Below are 15510 nucleotides of genomic sequence, written 5' to 3'. Positions count from 1 at the left end.
TCCCATTTCTTGTGAAAGAGGGAACTGAGTGGATGCAGTGTACTTTGGCTTACTCTGGGGTAGCAAGGGGGTTAAGAAAGGAAAGTGTTAGTTTGAAAAGAAGGGAGATGAGAGTATGGTATTGACTTCTTAGACAGCAGCTGAAGACACAAGCCTTTGTTAGGAATCTTCCTTTCTAGCATGTCAGTGAAGGAGGGAGACCTGAACCATTTGGAATAAGTTCAGAATGGTGCCTTAGCAAAAGTACATAAGAAAATAACACGATACATATTGCAAAGCAAAATTCCTTTGAATATTTATCCACAGATTTGCAAAGAGTTGGTAAATAGGATAAGAAGGATGAAGTTGGTTTTGTTTTTTAATTTATTTAAATGATTGTTTTACGGAGTAAATTGCTGCTGAAACATTGGAGTCTTTTGCTCAAAACGAGTTAACTCAGAGTACTTACGGCCTTGTGCAAAAATTGTGTTATAGATTTCACTGGATAATCAGGTGATCTTTTTCTGTAAATCTGGTGAAATATGTTCATGAGAGGTTTTGATGTAGAATAAGACTGTTGTGTTGGCATATAAAATGAGTGGCAGGGTAAAAAGAGTTTATAAGGCACTAGTAACTTTATAGTATAACAATTTATTTTTGCTAGCATGGCTTCAGACTAGGGTGAAGGATTTCTCACTTAATTTGGCTTATTAAATATTGAACTTTGTAATGTCAGTATAAAATGTTTGGATGTTCAAAAGTACCTACTTCACATTTGTAAGTCATGGTTGTCATTAAAGAGGTAACTAAATTTTTATTATATTTTAGTAGGTTCAAAATTTTTGAATTGCCAGTTATTGCAATAACCAGTTACTGCAAGTTTACCTCATGGATGAATCAAAAATTTTAAAATCTTGTCACAAAGATAAAGAAATAATTTTATTTTGTTTCTGTGATTAGGGAAACAATTAGTGATTGAAAACATTTTGTGTATACAAAACCTCCCAAACTTTGTCCTTGGTTGAGAAAATTCCAGAGAAAGTTTTCAAGTTTATTTCTTAATTTTTGCTGAAATTTTTGCATGCACATTTTTTAAGATTTTTGTCACTTCCCTAAAACTCTTTCGTAATGTGTAAGGGACTAGTCTTAAAGCCCTGAATGATTAGAGTTTTATACATAGCTGATTTTAGTGCAATGTTTATATGCATAATTTATCACATATATGTGTATTTTCAGGCTAGTTTTTTCTGGTTTAGTTTTGTTTATATACATACATGCACCTGTTTCTAGAGTTTTCTGAGTTATCTTCTGTAAAACAAAGTAAATTAACAAAAAATAACAGTACTTGATCCAATATAGAGTATGTATAAATAATTTTATAAGACCAGGAAAATCATAGACTGTGGGTAATTAATTCCTGTATGGAATAGCAGGGTTTTGTGATTTTGTTTGGTTTGGTTTTGTTTGTTCTTTTTGTTGTTGTTGTTGGAGGTTTTTTTCCCCACATACAACATAATTCAGAAGTAGCCACTAGGTTTTAAATTCCAGATCTTATTCTGTTTAAGGTGATTTTGTGTCTTGTTTCCTGTTTTTATAAATCGTATTTACCACCTTGTCCCTTATACCCAAAGATACTTGACTGGAATTTGCACATGGTGTCTAAATATGTAAGGAGAGACAGACCTAGAGCATGCAAATAACAGTTTGACACTACTTTATTGTTTTTAAAATAACATGCTGAAGTTACTAATATTGCTAATAAACATAATTTTCTTTTTTAGTTTTGACACCAATAGTTAAAAACATTATGTTTGCTAATGGATGCGTTTATGTTTCTGTAGAGTAATTTATTACGCAGGGATTGAGGGTCTAATGTGAATAAATTGTCCTGGGGGGAGTAAGTAGAGCTGACTGGTTCTAGGAAAACTTCACTCAAAACTTTTTTTGTATGTTGCCATCATCCAGTATTCAGTTTATGATGTTTGGTAGCCATGGCTGACATGGAAATATGAGGGATTTATTTGGAGTTTGGGTTTGTTTGGGTTTTTTTGCTTCTACTCAAGAGAGTTCAACACGTGTCAAGACTGCTGGCCATGTAATTAAAGAAAAATTTATTAGAAACATCTTATTCTTTCATTTTTAGTTCAGCCTACCAGTATCTGTCCATATATCACCAGCTCTGATAAGGGGCATTTTTATGCAGATTGCTTGAGATTGACTCTCTGGTAGTCTCCTTATCAAAATAACTGAAGAATTTGGAGGCTTTTTAGAAGGCATAAAAAGTTCTGATGTAATTATAATTCCTATTTCTAAAAAGCTATTTGCTCTACTTCAGTCTTTATGAAGTAGACTTACCCAGGATCAAACTTTGAATGTATAATTTTTCTGCTTTTAGTAAATATAGTAAATAGTATTTTGTTTGTGAGAAATAAAATTTAGAAGAACAATGCAGTTTTTATTATCTTAATATGCTCTTTTGTGTTGATATGTAATGGTTTTGTCTGTTTATTTTATGTCAAGGAAAACACTGGATTTTTAAGAGTAGAGGTACTGGACTAGTGAAGAGGATAATAGGCCATGAAGAAATAAAAGAGGTTTCTAAAGGCAGGTTGAAGAAGAGAGAAGGAAATGGTATTGAAAGCTCAGGAAAAAGGTTGGATTTCCTGCAGAAAGCAGACAGGCCCTCAGAATGGGCAGGCCCTCCTTATTAAGGCCTGTAGACTATGGTGAGTAAGGAGAACAGAAGAGCTTGTTATCTGCTGAGAGTAATATTATAGAGTCCAGAGCTGCTCTCTAAAATGATTTCAGTAGAAGTGAAGATGTGTGTTTATGTCTTGACAACGGCAGAACTTACTCTTCAAATTTTCTGGTAGAGTGGATTGTGTGTTCTTTGCAAGGAAGTGACTAAAACATAAAATTAGACAGTATCATTCTGGAGTTTTTTTTTAAGAGGAAGCAGGTGAAGACAAAATATTATCAATCAGTGGTTACTGTGATAAATATGATTAAGTGTCCTGTCTTTGGAAGATGCTCACAGAATGACACTTCATGAAGGATTGATTCATTTGGGTTTCTTTTCAGAGATAAAGCTTTTAGTAGTGAATAAAAGGGCATCATATGCATCTTCCCCAACTTGTCTGCATCATACTTTTAGTTTAGTCTCTTAAACTTGGGTTTAGTTTCCACAAGGTTTCCAATAAAATTGGTTAAGCAGGACTATAGCATTGCAAAAAGAATCTTAGCAGCTGAGTTGGTCTAAAAGACAACAAATCTTTTGACTAGACCCTAGTGTGAATTAAAAAGAAAAATGGCTATGCATAATCCATCTAGACTATCAAGAAAAAAAGAGGGAATGGCATCATGCATTCCCTTGCATGATGCAAGAGAAAATTGTTGCATCAATTTTCCTTTCTGTCTTGTGGTCTGTTTGTTGTTTGCGTTTTTTTTTTGATCAGTCTTGATCAAAATAATTTTCAGATGTGATAATGGAAAGTTCTGCTAGTGTTGGACTTGTAGATTTCTAGAAAAGGATTTTACTGATGGATTTCTGGGCACTGCATTGTTACAGAATTCAGCTTTGAAATTATGGAAGTAAATGCTGTGAGTAATGGCATGGCTCATATTTCAGGAATTGCTAGCCCAGTGATTTAGTCACTAAATTGTTACTGGATCAACGAGAGGTGATGCTGTTTTAGACTTGGTGTGGAAGTGTATTGAGGTCTTTGTAGGACTGCTTCTGGAAAATCAACTTGGGGTGTGAGATCACAGGCTGAGTCATAAATTCTGTGCTAAGGTTATTGGTGTTAGAAAATTTTTGAAGACCATTGTTGTTGGTAGAGGTGGAGGCAAGGGACTTATTTTGTTAGAACTGCTAAAATTAAGTAATTTTATCCTACACGATCCTCATTAAAGAGAAATGTTGTAGGAAAACACTCCAGATTTAATTTGTTTAATAATCACTTTGGTGCTGTTTCTCCAGGAATGAAGGATAAAGCAATACTTGTCAAGGTGAAGCTGAGCTGAACCTTGAAAAGTGTCAGAATAACATGGAACAAAGGATCTTCAGCTATTTGAAGAAAAAATTAATTTGGTATATGGAGGACATGGTAGAATTGAAGCATAAATACAAAATTAAATTAATCCCTGCAATAAAACAGTGCAGTATTGCCTGCTGTTTTTCCTTAAGGTGCTGTGCACAGCAAATAAGGGCATGGAGACAGCTACAGCTGTAGTAATAGAAGCAGTCATCTCAAAGTGGGAACCAGGATCACTGACTCCTGAAAGAAACTGATCTTAGTGACAGACTGTGTGTTTTGATTGCTTTTAAACAAATTTATGGAGTTGGAAAGGATTTGTTGTGAAAAACAGCTAGTGTGGTACTAATTGAAACTGAATATGAAGGAGAATATCCAGGCTACTACAAGAGTGTGCAAGAGGTCACTGAAGAAAAGCAGAATGCTAAGTAGAAAATGAAGCAAGCTGCAGCATGGATTAACCATAGATTGTATCATTGAAATTCATCCTGTTTGCTATTAGTACAGTCCTCTAAATGAAAAGTTATTTGCAAAGGACAAGAACTCCTGGTGTCAAGGTGGAGCTTGCCAGGTGATGTTGGCTGAGGGAGAGCAGGAGCAGCTCAGCTGAGGTTTGAGTGACTGCAGTACCTGCGAAGAGAGTTACAGTGACTCACCTGTATTGGTTATTTAAACCACTCTGCTGCTTTGGGAATGAAGAGTCCATGCACAGGGGCAGTACCTCTGACAAAGCACTGTGCAGTCACTGCAGAGGACAAAAACTTCTGCAGGAATCCTTGCTGGGACTCTTGTCACTTGATCTGAGCCTCGTGTCATGCTGCCATGAAAAAGACAGATTTCATCTTTCTTAGGTTATGCTGGCTGTGATGTGTCTTCAGTGAGTGCAACAGGGTGCTCGTGGTACAGATTCTGAGACATCGTCTAAATTTGTTTATGCAGGGCTGGTTAGGTGATCATGGGACATAGTAGAGAACCTTTTATAAAAAAATCAGTATGGTGAGATTAGAATGTCATCTTGTTTAAAGCAAAATTAAGGCTGGAAAATCAGTGTAAATGCCATATATTTTAAAAGGGGAATAAATACTAGATGTATGAAAAACTTGTTGAAGCTGGGAAACAGTGCTGTCAGAAGTGGGGATAAATAGATTGTAACTTCTAATTGTACTTGAGAAAGCTTTTAAAAATTGTGAGGTGTTGGAACAAGCTGCCGGTTGGAAGCGTGAGAGCAAAAAATTAAAAGTGATGTTGGAAAGCTTGCAAGAAGATAGGTCACATAAGATCAAGTTTAAATTCAGAGAGGGAATTTTTTACAGTGCCTGGCTGTTGTGGAGAGCTGCAGGTGCTGCCTCATTTGTGTGAATTGAAGGGATCTCAAGTTCTAAATACAAATGGATGTAACTACAGTTCACAATTGGATTAATTTAGTGAATTAGGATTTTTTACATGGTGAAACTTTTACCTAATCTTTGATTTTTCTTTATATCTATGAACATACCTGGTCAGAAAAGCACTCTTTGTTTGGTGGGACTGATTCAATAGAACATTTGCAGGAAAGAAACAGAAGTAATTTCCCAGCTGTTGTCCAGTGAATGCTGTGTGCTTAATGGTTCATATCATTGGTAGATTCAAGAACCAGCTTGTGGCACCCATCAGCTTTATATGACTTAATCCTTCTCTAGTAGCTGCCAGCAACCACGTTTACTCTGAGGGTGAGAAGAAGCACAGCTGTATAGAACTAGTTGGAACAATTTTAAAAGATCTGAAAAGGTCCTAACAGTTCTTGCAAAAAATAACACAGGAATTAAGAAATCTGTATTGCAGTCAGTGAGCACAGTATGCAGAAGTAGCAGAATGGAAAAGCCTGTAATTCCTTACCTCTGCAAACTTGATGGTACATCTTTCTAAAAGGAGATTGTGCTTTGCAACTCCCCAATAAAAGTTACTGGCTGGGAGATTCATGGCTTTCACTAATACTGCTCTCTGGACCTGGAAAGCAAGTTCACTGGAATGAATAGTTCCAGCTGAACACTTCTGGAGAATCTGTTTCTGGAAAACATATATTTTCTCCAGTATCAAAGTACAGTATTTTTATTTGTAGAGAAGTTCATATGGGGTGTGAAAATGTTGAGGAGGTGACAATAAAATTCAAGTGCATAAAGTAAATTGTATCTTATGCCTAAATATTAAAGATATGTATGATTTAAGACTACAATATTCTGTTTAGATCTTTGTAATGTTAAAAATATGACTCTGTTTGGGGAAGTCTTTTTGTGCTCCATTGCAAGTGGCAAATGTCTGTTTTGAAATAAATTGGTCTAAATATGAAAAGAACTGATGTGTAATTTGGTCAATTTAATTTTGTAGTTTAGATATGTAGAATTAATAGGTGATTTGAAAGATCATGGTCATTTTAAAATATAGTCAACTTTGAAGTACAATTTTAGATATGATCCTGGATTGCTTTGCATATTCTAATGGTAGTATAAATAGTATTGAAGTTTCTAATGCTTCACAAGTAGTCTGTTTTTAATGAAGTAAAATTTCAACTGGAAGATAGCTATTAACTTTAGGTTACTATATTTTTAAATGTTTACTTACTTTAAAGTACTGTTCTAAAAATTTAAAGCAGCGTATTTTGGGGGAAATTTGTATGTGAAATGCTTACTTATGATTCTTTGTTTCTCTGTTTATTTTTAAGACGAGCAAAAATCAAATTAAAGTAGATCTTGTAGATGAGAATTTTACAGAATTAAGAGGAGAAATAGCAGGACCTCCGGACACACCATATGAAGGCAAGTAAAGTTTTTGTGTATGCAATCATTGTACATTTCAAGTCATGTGTCTTGAGATGCTTTGTTTGTAAAAATAATTACAGCATAAAATGTAGAGGTACATGTTTTAAAACAGTCTGATTTTTTTTTTTTTTAATACAGCTTGAAAAACTATTTCAGTTCAGCTTCTGTGTTGCCTGAGGAGAGATCTATTTGGCAGTAGGATAGACTATCCCCTATCAAGCTTAATTTGCATATATGAGCTGTGTGGTTTAATTGGTATAATTCTGACTTCTAGTTGTTTGTTTACTGTCTTGAGAGTTTGAGCTCCTTAACCATGAAGCATTAAGAAATTTAGCTTTAGACTGTACATGTATTTCTGTGATCTAGAGTGGTGATCATTCATAAACATTGCATTTCTCCTATCTCAAGCAGAGATGCTGTTGCAAGTTAAATTTGGGATTAATTTTGGGCATCTGTGTGTCCCAGTACTTAATTTATACTGACGTGGGGGACTCTGTAGTAAAGCGTCATATCTTTAGCTCTCTTCAAAAATTATACCTTACTGACTTTCTAGTTTATTAAAGCTGGTATCACTAATTATGCATCTCTTACAGTCTGGTAAAAGCAAGGTAACTTCTATAAAGAAGCTTTAACAGAGGCTAATGTAACATGCTTCTTCAGAAATTACTCAATAGTGTTGGTACTTGTAAACTTTGTGATAATATATATGGAACTGGCAGACATACCTTCTATTGGAAGTTCTTTCATGATAAGTAAGGATTTTTAATTTTTTAAAACAAATTTTGGATAGCTTTAAAATATAGTTCTACTTGACTTTTCCATGCCAGGTATCTACTTTGATTTGAATTTGTACTTTCAATAAAAAAGTATCAAGGAGTGTCTCAGGCAAATAAGTTCTTTTTTTGGAATATGAAACAATTTTGCATGTTCTTCAGGTGCTCTAGTTGCTCTGTGCCTTTGAGCTAACACTGAGACTTTAGTATTCCCTTGAGATTGGGACACATGCCATTTGTCATTATTTTGAAAAAATAAATTTTCATCAGGTGGAGAAAATACCTGGGAATTGTTTTATAGCGATAGGAAGTGTATGCACTCAAAAGCATTAGTGACTGCTAATGAAAATCTGGTAGTCACATCTTCCCTAATGGAGGACATCCCTTGTGATTTGCTTTTCTGGGTGAGAAGCTGGTGCAGTAGCATTGGACTGAGAGCAGGGAGAGTCTCCCCTCTAGCTTCGGGACCAAGGACAGGAAAAGAAGGAAGAAATAGCCTAACAGTGGTTGACATGGAAGAATACTGGGCAGGGGTGGATGTCAGAAGCTGACAAGAAGGGAAATTAGTCTGGAAGAAAAAAAGTAGAAAAGTGGAAGCAGCTGTAATGGTAGGGGTGCCCTGCAGAACTTTATTTCCAGAGTTCCTCAACAGTCTAGTAAATAATAGTGGTTGTTCCCTCTCCCTAGTAAATAATGGCAGCTTTCCCCTCTCCCAACCTTGTCCCATGTGTCTCCATCTCATCAGCTGCAGATGTATAGTTGACAGATGATAATGTCTGGAAACAATTTCTTCTGGTTGTAATATGCGCCTTCAATTTCAAAGGAGTACTATGCTGCTTCCCTAAAATACAGACTCATGCCAGTGATCTGTTGGGAAGTGAATCATTCTGTTTAGAATTTAGGATAGTTGTTGTTTTGGAATCGTATAGTTCATCTTGTAAATCCAAGACTTAGTATTGTAATAACTTAATATATGTATATATATATATATATGTGTATATAGGCAATTGAATACTAGGAAACATCTGAATGGTGGTAGAAGGGTGTTGGTTTTGGTGTTTATTTTCCATTCAGAGAGAATTAAACCTTCTTGGGTAAGTTGGTTTGTCAGAGCTTGCCATTCCCCCCCTCCAGGTCAGTATTACCTTGGTTTATAAAATAGGCCTGGTTTAGAGAATGTATTGAGAGTTATTTGAAATTAAATATGTAACACTCATGTGTAACACTAATGAGTGTTACATAAGTTAAAAACTGTATAGCAGCTCACGTAGAGGGTAAAAACAGATTGAAATATCTGTCTGCAGGACTGGGTTCTGTGTGATGCTGAATGATTCAGGTAGACAAGAATTTCAAAAGCTGGGTACTGTGCTCAGATATTCAGCATATCCTGCTAGTGAAAAACAGCAATATGTTTAGTGCAGAATTTGTTGATGTGAAATGCATGCATACTTACATACCTTTGAGTAGATTTAATTATGAGGATGTAGTAAATACCCCTTCGTGGGGGGGGGTTGAACTTATTTTTTATTCTGATTATGGCAGGAATCTCATGGAAGAGCAATGTGATTGTATTCTTCCTTTAATCTAGAAGTCATATGCTTTGAGGAACAAAATGAGAGTTACTGCCAGCCCAGTTTCTGGTGTTTCCTGACATTAGAATAATTTGCTTTGGAATGTTAATGTTTCTGTAATATAGTTATATGCATTTATTCCCTTACATTATTATGGAGGGCGTGCTAGTGTTTTTTGTCTTCATTTTATGACTATAGCAGTTAATGCATGCTACACAATTACTGACTGATGTTTTGTCATCTATAATCTGAACAGTGACACAGCAAGAAGTGCTTTATGAAGAAGTTTTTTGCAGTAGTTCTGGTCAGACAGTCCCTGTGATACAGGAGGGAATTCTAGAACCATTGTGAAGTGAAAGAACAGTTGTTGACCATAGTTGGTGAGGTATCTGAAACCAAACTGCTGCTGCAAATTTTTTTATAGGTAATGTTGGAACATTAGTTAAGAGTGACTGAGAGGAAGAATGCCATCTATTGACAAAATTTACAGCTTTTATTTATCTGCTAGTAGTGTCAACTCATATTGATCAATTACCAGAATATTGCAAGACACAACTTACTTGAAACACGTTTGCATCCAATGTCAAAATGTGTTTGGAGAGAGGACCTTTGAGAGACTTGATTAATGGCTGCTGGGTTTTACTTGAATCAAGAGCTTTTCAGTAGATAGGTTGAGGTTTTGTGGGTTTGGATTTTTTGAGGTTGTTTTTTCTTAAAGCCTGTGTAATATTGTTATTAATTTCAAGCCAAGCTTGCCTGTGAGCCACAGCAACTGCAAAATTTATAATAGGTTATTTCTTCAAGGGAAATAGCTAAAAATTGCTCTAACTCTTGTGAGACCTGTTCCAGTAGGACTACAGAAGGAATATTATGCCATTACTGTTAAATTCAATTTCGAGCATTAAATAGCCACAAAAAAGCCATAAATATGCATCCTCTTAAAAAAATGCCAAAATATTAGCATGCAGAAATTAATATATTAGTAATTTATATTTTAAATTTAGTATTAAAAAATCACAGATTTGTTTAGGTTATGTCTTTAAGCCTGTATTTTTAACCTCAAAGTTGAGTGCAAACCAATACTGTATAAATAACACTACCAGCTCTTCAGTCTCTGGTGAAAGATATTGGTGGCTGAATATCCTATTAGGCAGAGACTGTAATAGTTTGTGGTAAGCAGGAGAAGTGGTAATACCTAAGGATAGATTTCATATTACCTTACAAAATGATGTGGCAGCAAAATTGTAGAAGGACTGATGAGCGTAGCTGGTTTTTTTTCTTAGAAACAGTTGCTGCTGAATTATGCTTCAGTTCAAAGAAAAGGAAAACCAAACTTCCTTGAGGTCTCTTGTTGCTGTATGTCTTCAAAACTGTTTATCCTCTGCTGTCCTGTGAGCAGACAAGCAATCAACTTAGACATTACTGTTATAATTTTGGATTTATTGGTCTTTCTTGTATAGTATTCTCTATTAAAATGTCTCAAGTTACTTTAGAGTTAAGTGAGAAAAAGAACAGCTGTAGGCAATAGTGTAAAATACCAAACTGATGCTAACTAGTTTCAGGTGGAGTGTATTAGACTGAAATACATTTTAAAAATGAGAGCTCTTAGGAGCTACTAATGTGTTTTTTGGCATAGATGAAAAGGTGCCATATACTGTAACTGCTGAGAGGAGTACTTGGAGGCTTTTTTTCCCTGTGCATCTTGCTGCCAGTATTGTAACTACTTGAGAGCTGGTTCTGTATAGCTTCATTTGCAGAGTAAATCACTGGAAATCTCAAGGAAAATAGATTGCAAATACTTCAGCATTAATTCAAGAAATTGTATAAATTGTAACACATTATACTGACAGAGGGAAAAGGTTTCTGAAAGAAGAGCAGCAGATTGAAGAAAAAAATTGCAAATGAGAATAAATGCTTTCAATTTTTGTAAAAAATGAAATGTCTAAAAAACAATGTATGTTTTTTAATACCCTGTTCTTTTTGTCATTGAACTGCTGCCTGGCAAATGGCCTTCACTGTGCAGCCAGAGATAGTTTGAGATTGCTCCAGAAGACATGAGCATTGGTAGTGAACTTCAATGTTAACAGAACTATAATGGAAATAGGGTAGGGAATGATACTGTGACAAAGAAATAAAACTGAGAAATGTTTAAAAGGGGCAGTAGGAGGGGGTTCAGTCTTCAAGCTCCTATTATCCTTTATTGTATGCTCTGGCCCTTCATGTTGTATTAATCATACTGGTGTGTCAAAGTGTTTGCAGAATTGAAACTGAAGTAACTACTTCAGGTGGTAGTGTAGCACATAATAAAAGTTAAGCACTGGTACCTCCTTTATTATTTTTTTCCCAAAGTGTGGGAACTTTTCTGAAAGAGTTACTTGAATGTATTTGAATTTCAAAAAGTTTAAAATTAAATACAGGTAATTTCAATTATGTAATTTGAAGAAAATTTGTCATGAGGTATCAGAAAAGAGTCAAAATAATGTAATATCCCATGTTCAGCCTGAATATTCCTGTGTCCTCTTTTTTCATCTATTTAGGAGATATTTGGTTCCTATTTTGGTATATTTTACTAAATTAAAGCATGGAAATGATAAGATTGGAAATGAGAATGTACACAATAAATATACCTAAGAAATATAGATAGTGATTTGCACAAGCAAACACAGCTTTTCTAACTGACTTTATTGCATTTATTTGTGAAATAGATGAAATCTAAATGAATCTCCTAACTAATACGACTGGGTAAATTTGAATTAACTTGAAAATCGGCTCATTTAGAAGTGTAAGCTTATTGTCATGAAAGACTTAAGTTTGAGTAATGTTCCTTTGGTATAATTTCCAACTTGTTCTTGTCTTTTGCAGGTGGAAGGTATCAGCTAGAGATAAAAATCCCAGAAACATATCCGTTTAATCCTCCTAAGGTACTGCAAACACACATTTTTGGGTAATACAATTTGGCTAACAAGTTTGGTTTGAGTGTTCTTATATACTTGTTTGTTAGTGGATTTTTTTGTTGGTTTTGTTGTTTTTTTTTTTTTTTTTTTTAATTCAGTTCTAGGCGAGGATTGGAACTGTTACATTTAGGTAGAAACAAAGCAGGATGCAAAACTGTGTCTAGTCAGAGGTACACTCTGATTGTTCCTCAAAGTACAAAATGGGAAATTTTGGGGGAGGAGCTTGGGCCTTATTATTGACCCTAATGTAATATTTTTCTGACAAGATAAATACAGTTTTCAGGTAGTTTTAAATGATGTGGAGGGTACAGCTGTCTTCCCTCCCCCTCAGCATTGTTGAAGAAATGTTGTAATAGGGAGTTATTGGTTCTTTTAATTTCTTGGGCTCCATAAGTTATACTTAAAAGGTTCTTGAATCTAACCTACCAAGTTTCTAGTAATAATTAAATAGAGACTTGTAGTGTTGTGTGTCTTGAAGAGCCAACAGAGAAATATAATAGAAATAGATAATATGCACGCGGGTGAGAGATGAGAAATGGCTGTGGCAAAGTCACTCATATTTTTCACAACTTACTGGCCTTTTAACTTTACTGCATCTTTCTAGAACTTCAGTTTTGTCATTCCACTCTGAATAATGTTCTCTCCAGCCATGTGCAGCTGTACATTCCTGTGCCCTGATTTAGTCCATTCTTCAGTGGCTTGACTCTGTAGACACCTGAGTTGTCTGACTCCACTTCTTGATTGGTTTTCTATTTGTCTGAAAGATGTCTTTGAACCAAGAACATGTCCTAGTTTCTTATTTTCACCCTGATATGTAATACTCAGCAGGAACTGGGAAAGAGGAAGGAGGAGAGAGGTGTCAGTTACTCATAGGTTCTTTGAATTACTTCCTTGGGGCTGGAGCAAAGGACACAGAAAATCTTAAAGAAATGTCTGTTGGTCTTCAGTTCTTTAATCTGCACACATTGTGGTGGGAGCTGAAATAAGGAGAGCTGAAACAGGTTGCAGATGCTGAAAGATCAGTCTGTATACCATGATTTAGGTGCTGCTTTAGGGCTTGGTGGTCTCCATTTCCAGAGTTCATAGGCAGCAGTTAGAAACTCAGTGCATTGTAGCATAGTACTGCTTATTCTGGAGTCTTGAATTGGAAGCCTTTTTGCTTGTGTCTGGCCCTGCCTTTCATCTGAAAGAATTCTTTAGCTTGTTCAGTATGTGCTTTGACAGCCATTGTTAGCAGTCATTCACTGTGAGAAATTATCCAGTATTTACATCGCTTTTTACATTTTACAGGTGATTTCTAGAGTGGAGGTAGTTAGTAAGTGCCTCAGCTGACATGATAGCTTATTTTTGTCCTGGAAAGCAGAACTGTTCTGGTCTTGCCTATTTAGACACCAGGATTGCACTGATTTTATTATAGCCCTGTATGTACAGTCTTTTGCTGTAGTGCCTGGCAGGTAATCTCTTCACTGATTTGCTTGCAGGTCAGGGGCAAAAGTCAAAAGATCTGTGCTATACTTAAAGTGTTTTTCAGGAGTTTGGGGTGAGGAGGAGATGAGAAACAGATGGGTCAAAATCACTAGAAGGCAATTACAGTGCAACCTGAAGAAAATGAAGGGGGAATTTCCAAAGGTAAAAGCAGCACTTTCCTTTAAGAGAAAGTGCTGCTTTTACCTTTCTTAGTGTCTTAAAATACCCAGAAAACCCAAACCACCAAAACCTGATTTTAGTAATGCTTTGTAAACATGAAAACACTTAAGTGTAAAAATGTAGACATAATTAATGAATGAATGCTGGGACTAGATCCTTTCAATAGCAAAGAAAAATATTAGTAATCTAATTAAGTTTTGGGTTGGTGAAGCTTTCTGCACATGAGGTAATGAGACAGGATGGTTATAGACGTAGTAGCATCCACTTTCCAACACACCTGTAACCAACAGTTTAGCTCAACAGTGAGTGATATGCAGTTCCTATATTAAGAGTTTAGGACTTTACTAAAAGTGGGCTTTCTAGATTTCACAATGTTAGAAGTTTTTAGTCTGTATTTGACCATCTACTTGTCAAAACACTTGTATGCTGGAGGATATTTCTAACCAGCTTTGTGTGATGCAGGGATGTGAACACATGACATGTGAGAAAGCAGGGATGAGTTTGGGGAGCTCTAGCAGGCAGTAGTCTGTTTGGAGTAAAGCAAGGCTCTAACAAACAGCCTTACAAACTTGAAGCCTCCTGAAATAAGCAGTATCACATCTTAGTTCCATTTGTAGTACTATATTTTCCAAATTAGTATTTCTTCATACTGTTATTTAAAATGGTGGATTTAAAATGTTTACTTAGTATACTGCACTTAATTACTGCTTTTGTTTTTTAAAACTGTCTTGTTTTTTAGGTGCGGTTTATCACCAAAATATGGCATCCTAACATTAGCTCTGTCACTGGGGCCATTTGTTTGGATATTCTGAAAGATCAATGGTAAGATTCCAGGGGGGTTTAAATGTGCAAAATCAAGTATACTGGTGTCCTGGATAGGAGGCATCAGCTCACCTTGCTTTTCACCTTGTGCTTATAATTTGAGATGTCCTTAAAGCACACGTTATGGTATAGTATAGTGAGGTGCAAATATCCAAATGAAATGATTGGGTGATAATTTTGGAAAGCACTAAGTATTTATTATATACACAGAGAGTTCTTCCAAAATTTTTTGCACTAGAACGCACATTTCATTGTTGACATTTTGGGTGGTTTTATATGAGTTAATTTTTAATTTTAGTTATTTTCTGTTAACAAATACTACCTATTGCCTTCTTTGATCAGTTAATTTTACTGCAGAAGTTTTAATAACTAAAATCTGTGGAATAGACTTCTGTCCAAACTAACAACTGCACTCATTGTTCATTTGTTTTTCAAAGTAATTGATTTAATGTGGTTTGAAATTGTGTACAACAGTTGTATGATAGACATGATGTATAATACAGATGATTGTTTTCCTCCATGTCTACCCCAAAAGAATAATACTCTAATTCCCCAGCAGATCATACCAGTATCTCATCCATACAAACTTCAAATGCTTGTAAAGTCAGCAACTTTGTCAAGAGTGCTGTTGGCCAAGCAGATATCATTTGGGTTTGAAACAGAAACTTTAGAGGAGAATGCTGAAGTCTTGAGGTCTTGCAGGTGACACATCAGGATATTAATCTTTTACAGATGTATGAGGTTATAGAAGTCATCTGGCACAGTATAGTGTAAATTACTGAAATGAAATTGTAATGGTCATAAACTGTTGTTTTTCTAACTTTTGGAATGGCATATGTTTTCTTACCATCTCAGACCACTTGATGTTCTTTCAGGCAATAGAATCTTTCAGTATACATGCTGTGGTACCTGGCAGAGTTTTTCTTATCAGTAAA

The 15510-nt window shown here is 35.4% G+C and overlaps 1 protein-coding gene across 2 annotated transcripts in view; it reads left to right on the top strand.

Annotated features, from left to right (window-relative positions):
• Positions 1–15510, top strand: part of UBE2K (ubiquitin conjugating enzyme E2 K) — a 44167-nt gene that overhangs the window by 10604 nt on the left and 18053 nt on the right. For both annotated transcript variants that reach the window (XM_054632601.2, XM_054632602.2), the window contains 3 exons: positions 6712–6805; positions 12015–12073; positions 14493–14575. In XM_054632601.2, coding sequence (XP_054488576.1) covers positions 6712–6805; positions 12015–12073; positions 14493–14575 — 236 coding nt within the window. The remainder of the gene's footprint in view (positions 1–6711; positions 6806–12014; positions 12074–14492; positions 14576–15510) is intronic.

The sequence above is a fragment of the Agelaius phoeniceus genome, chromosome 4 (assembly GCF_051311805.1).
Source record: "Agelaius phoeniceus isolate bAgePho1 chromosome 4, bAgePho1.hap1, whole genome shotgun sequence".
Lineage (NCBI taxonomy): Eukaryota > Metazoa > Chordata > Aves > Passeriformes > Icteridae > Agelaius > Agelaius phoeniceus.
This window is presented reverse-complemented; position numbering and strand designations above follow the sequence as displayed.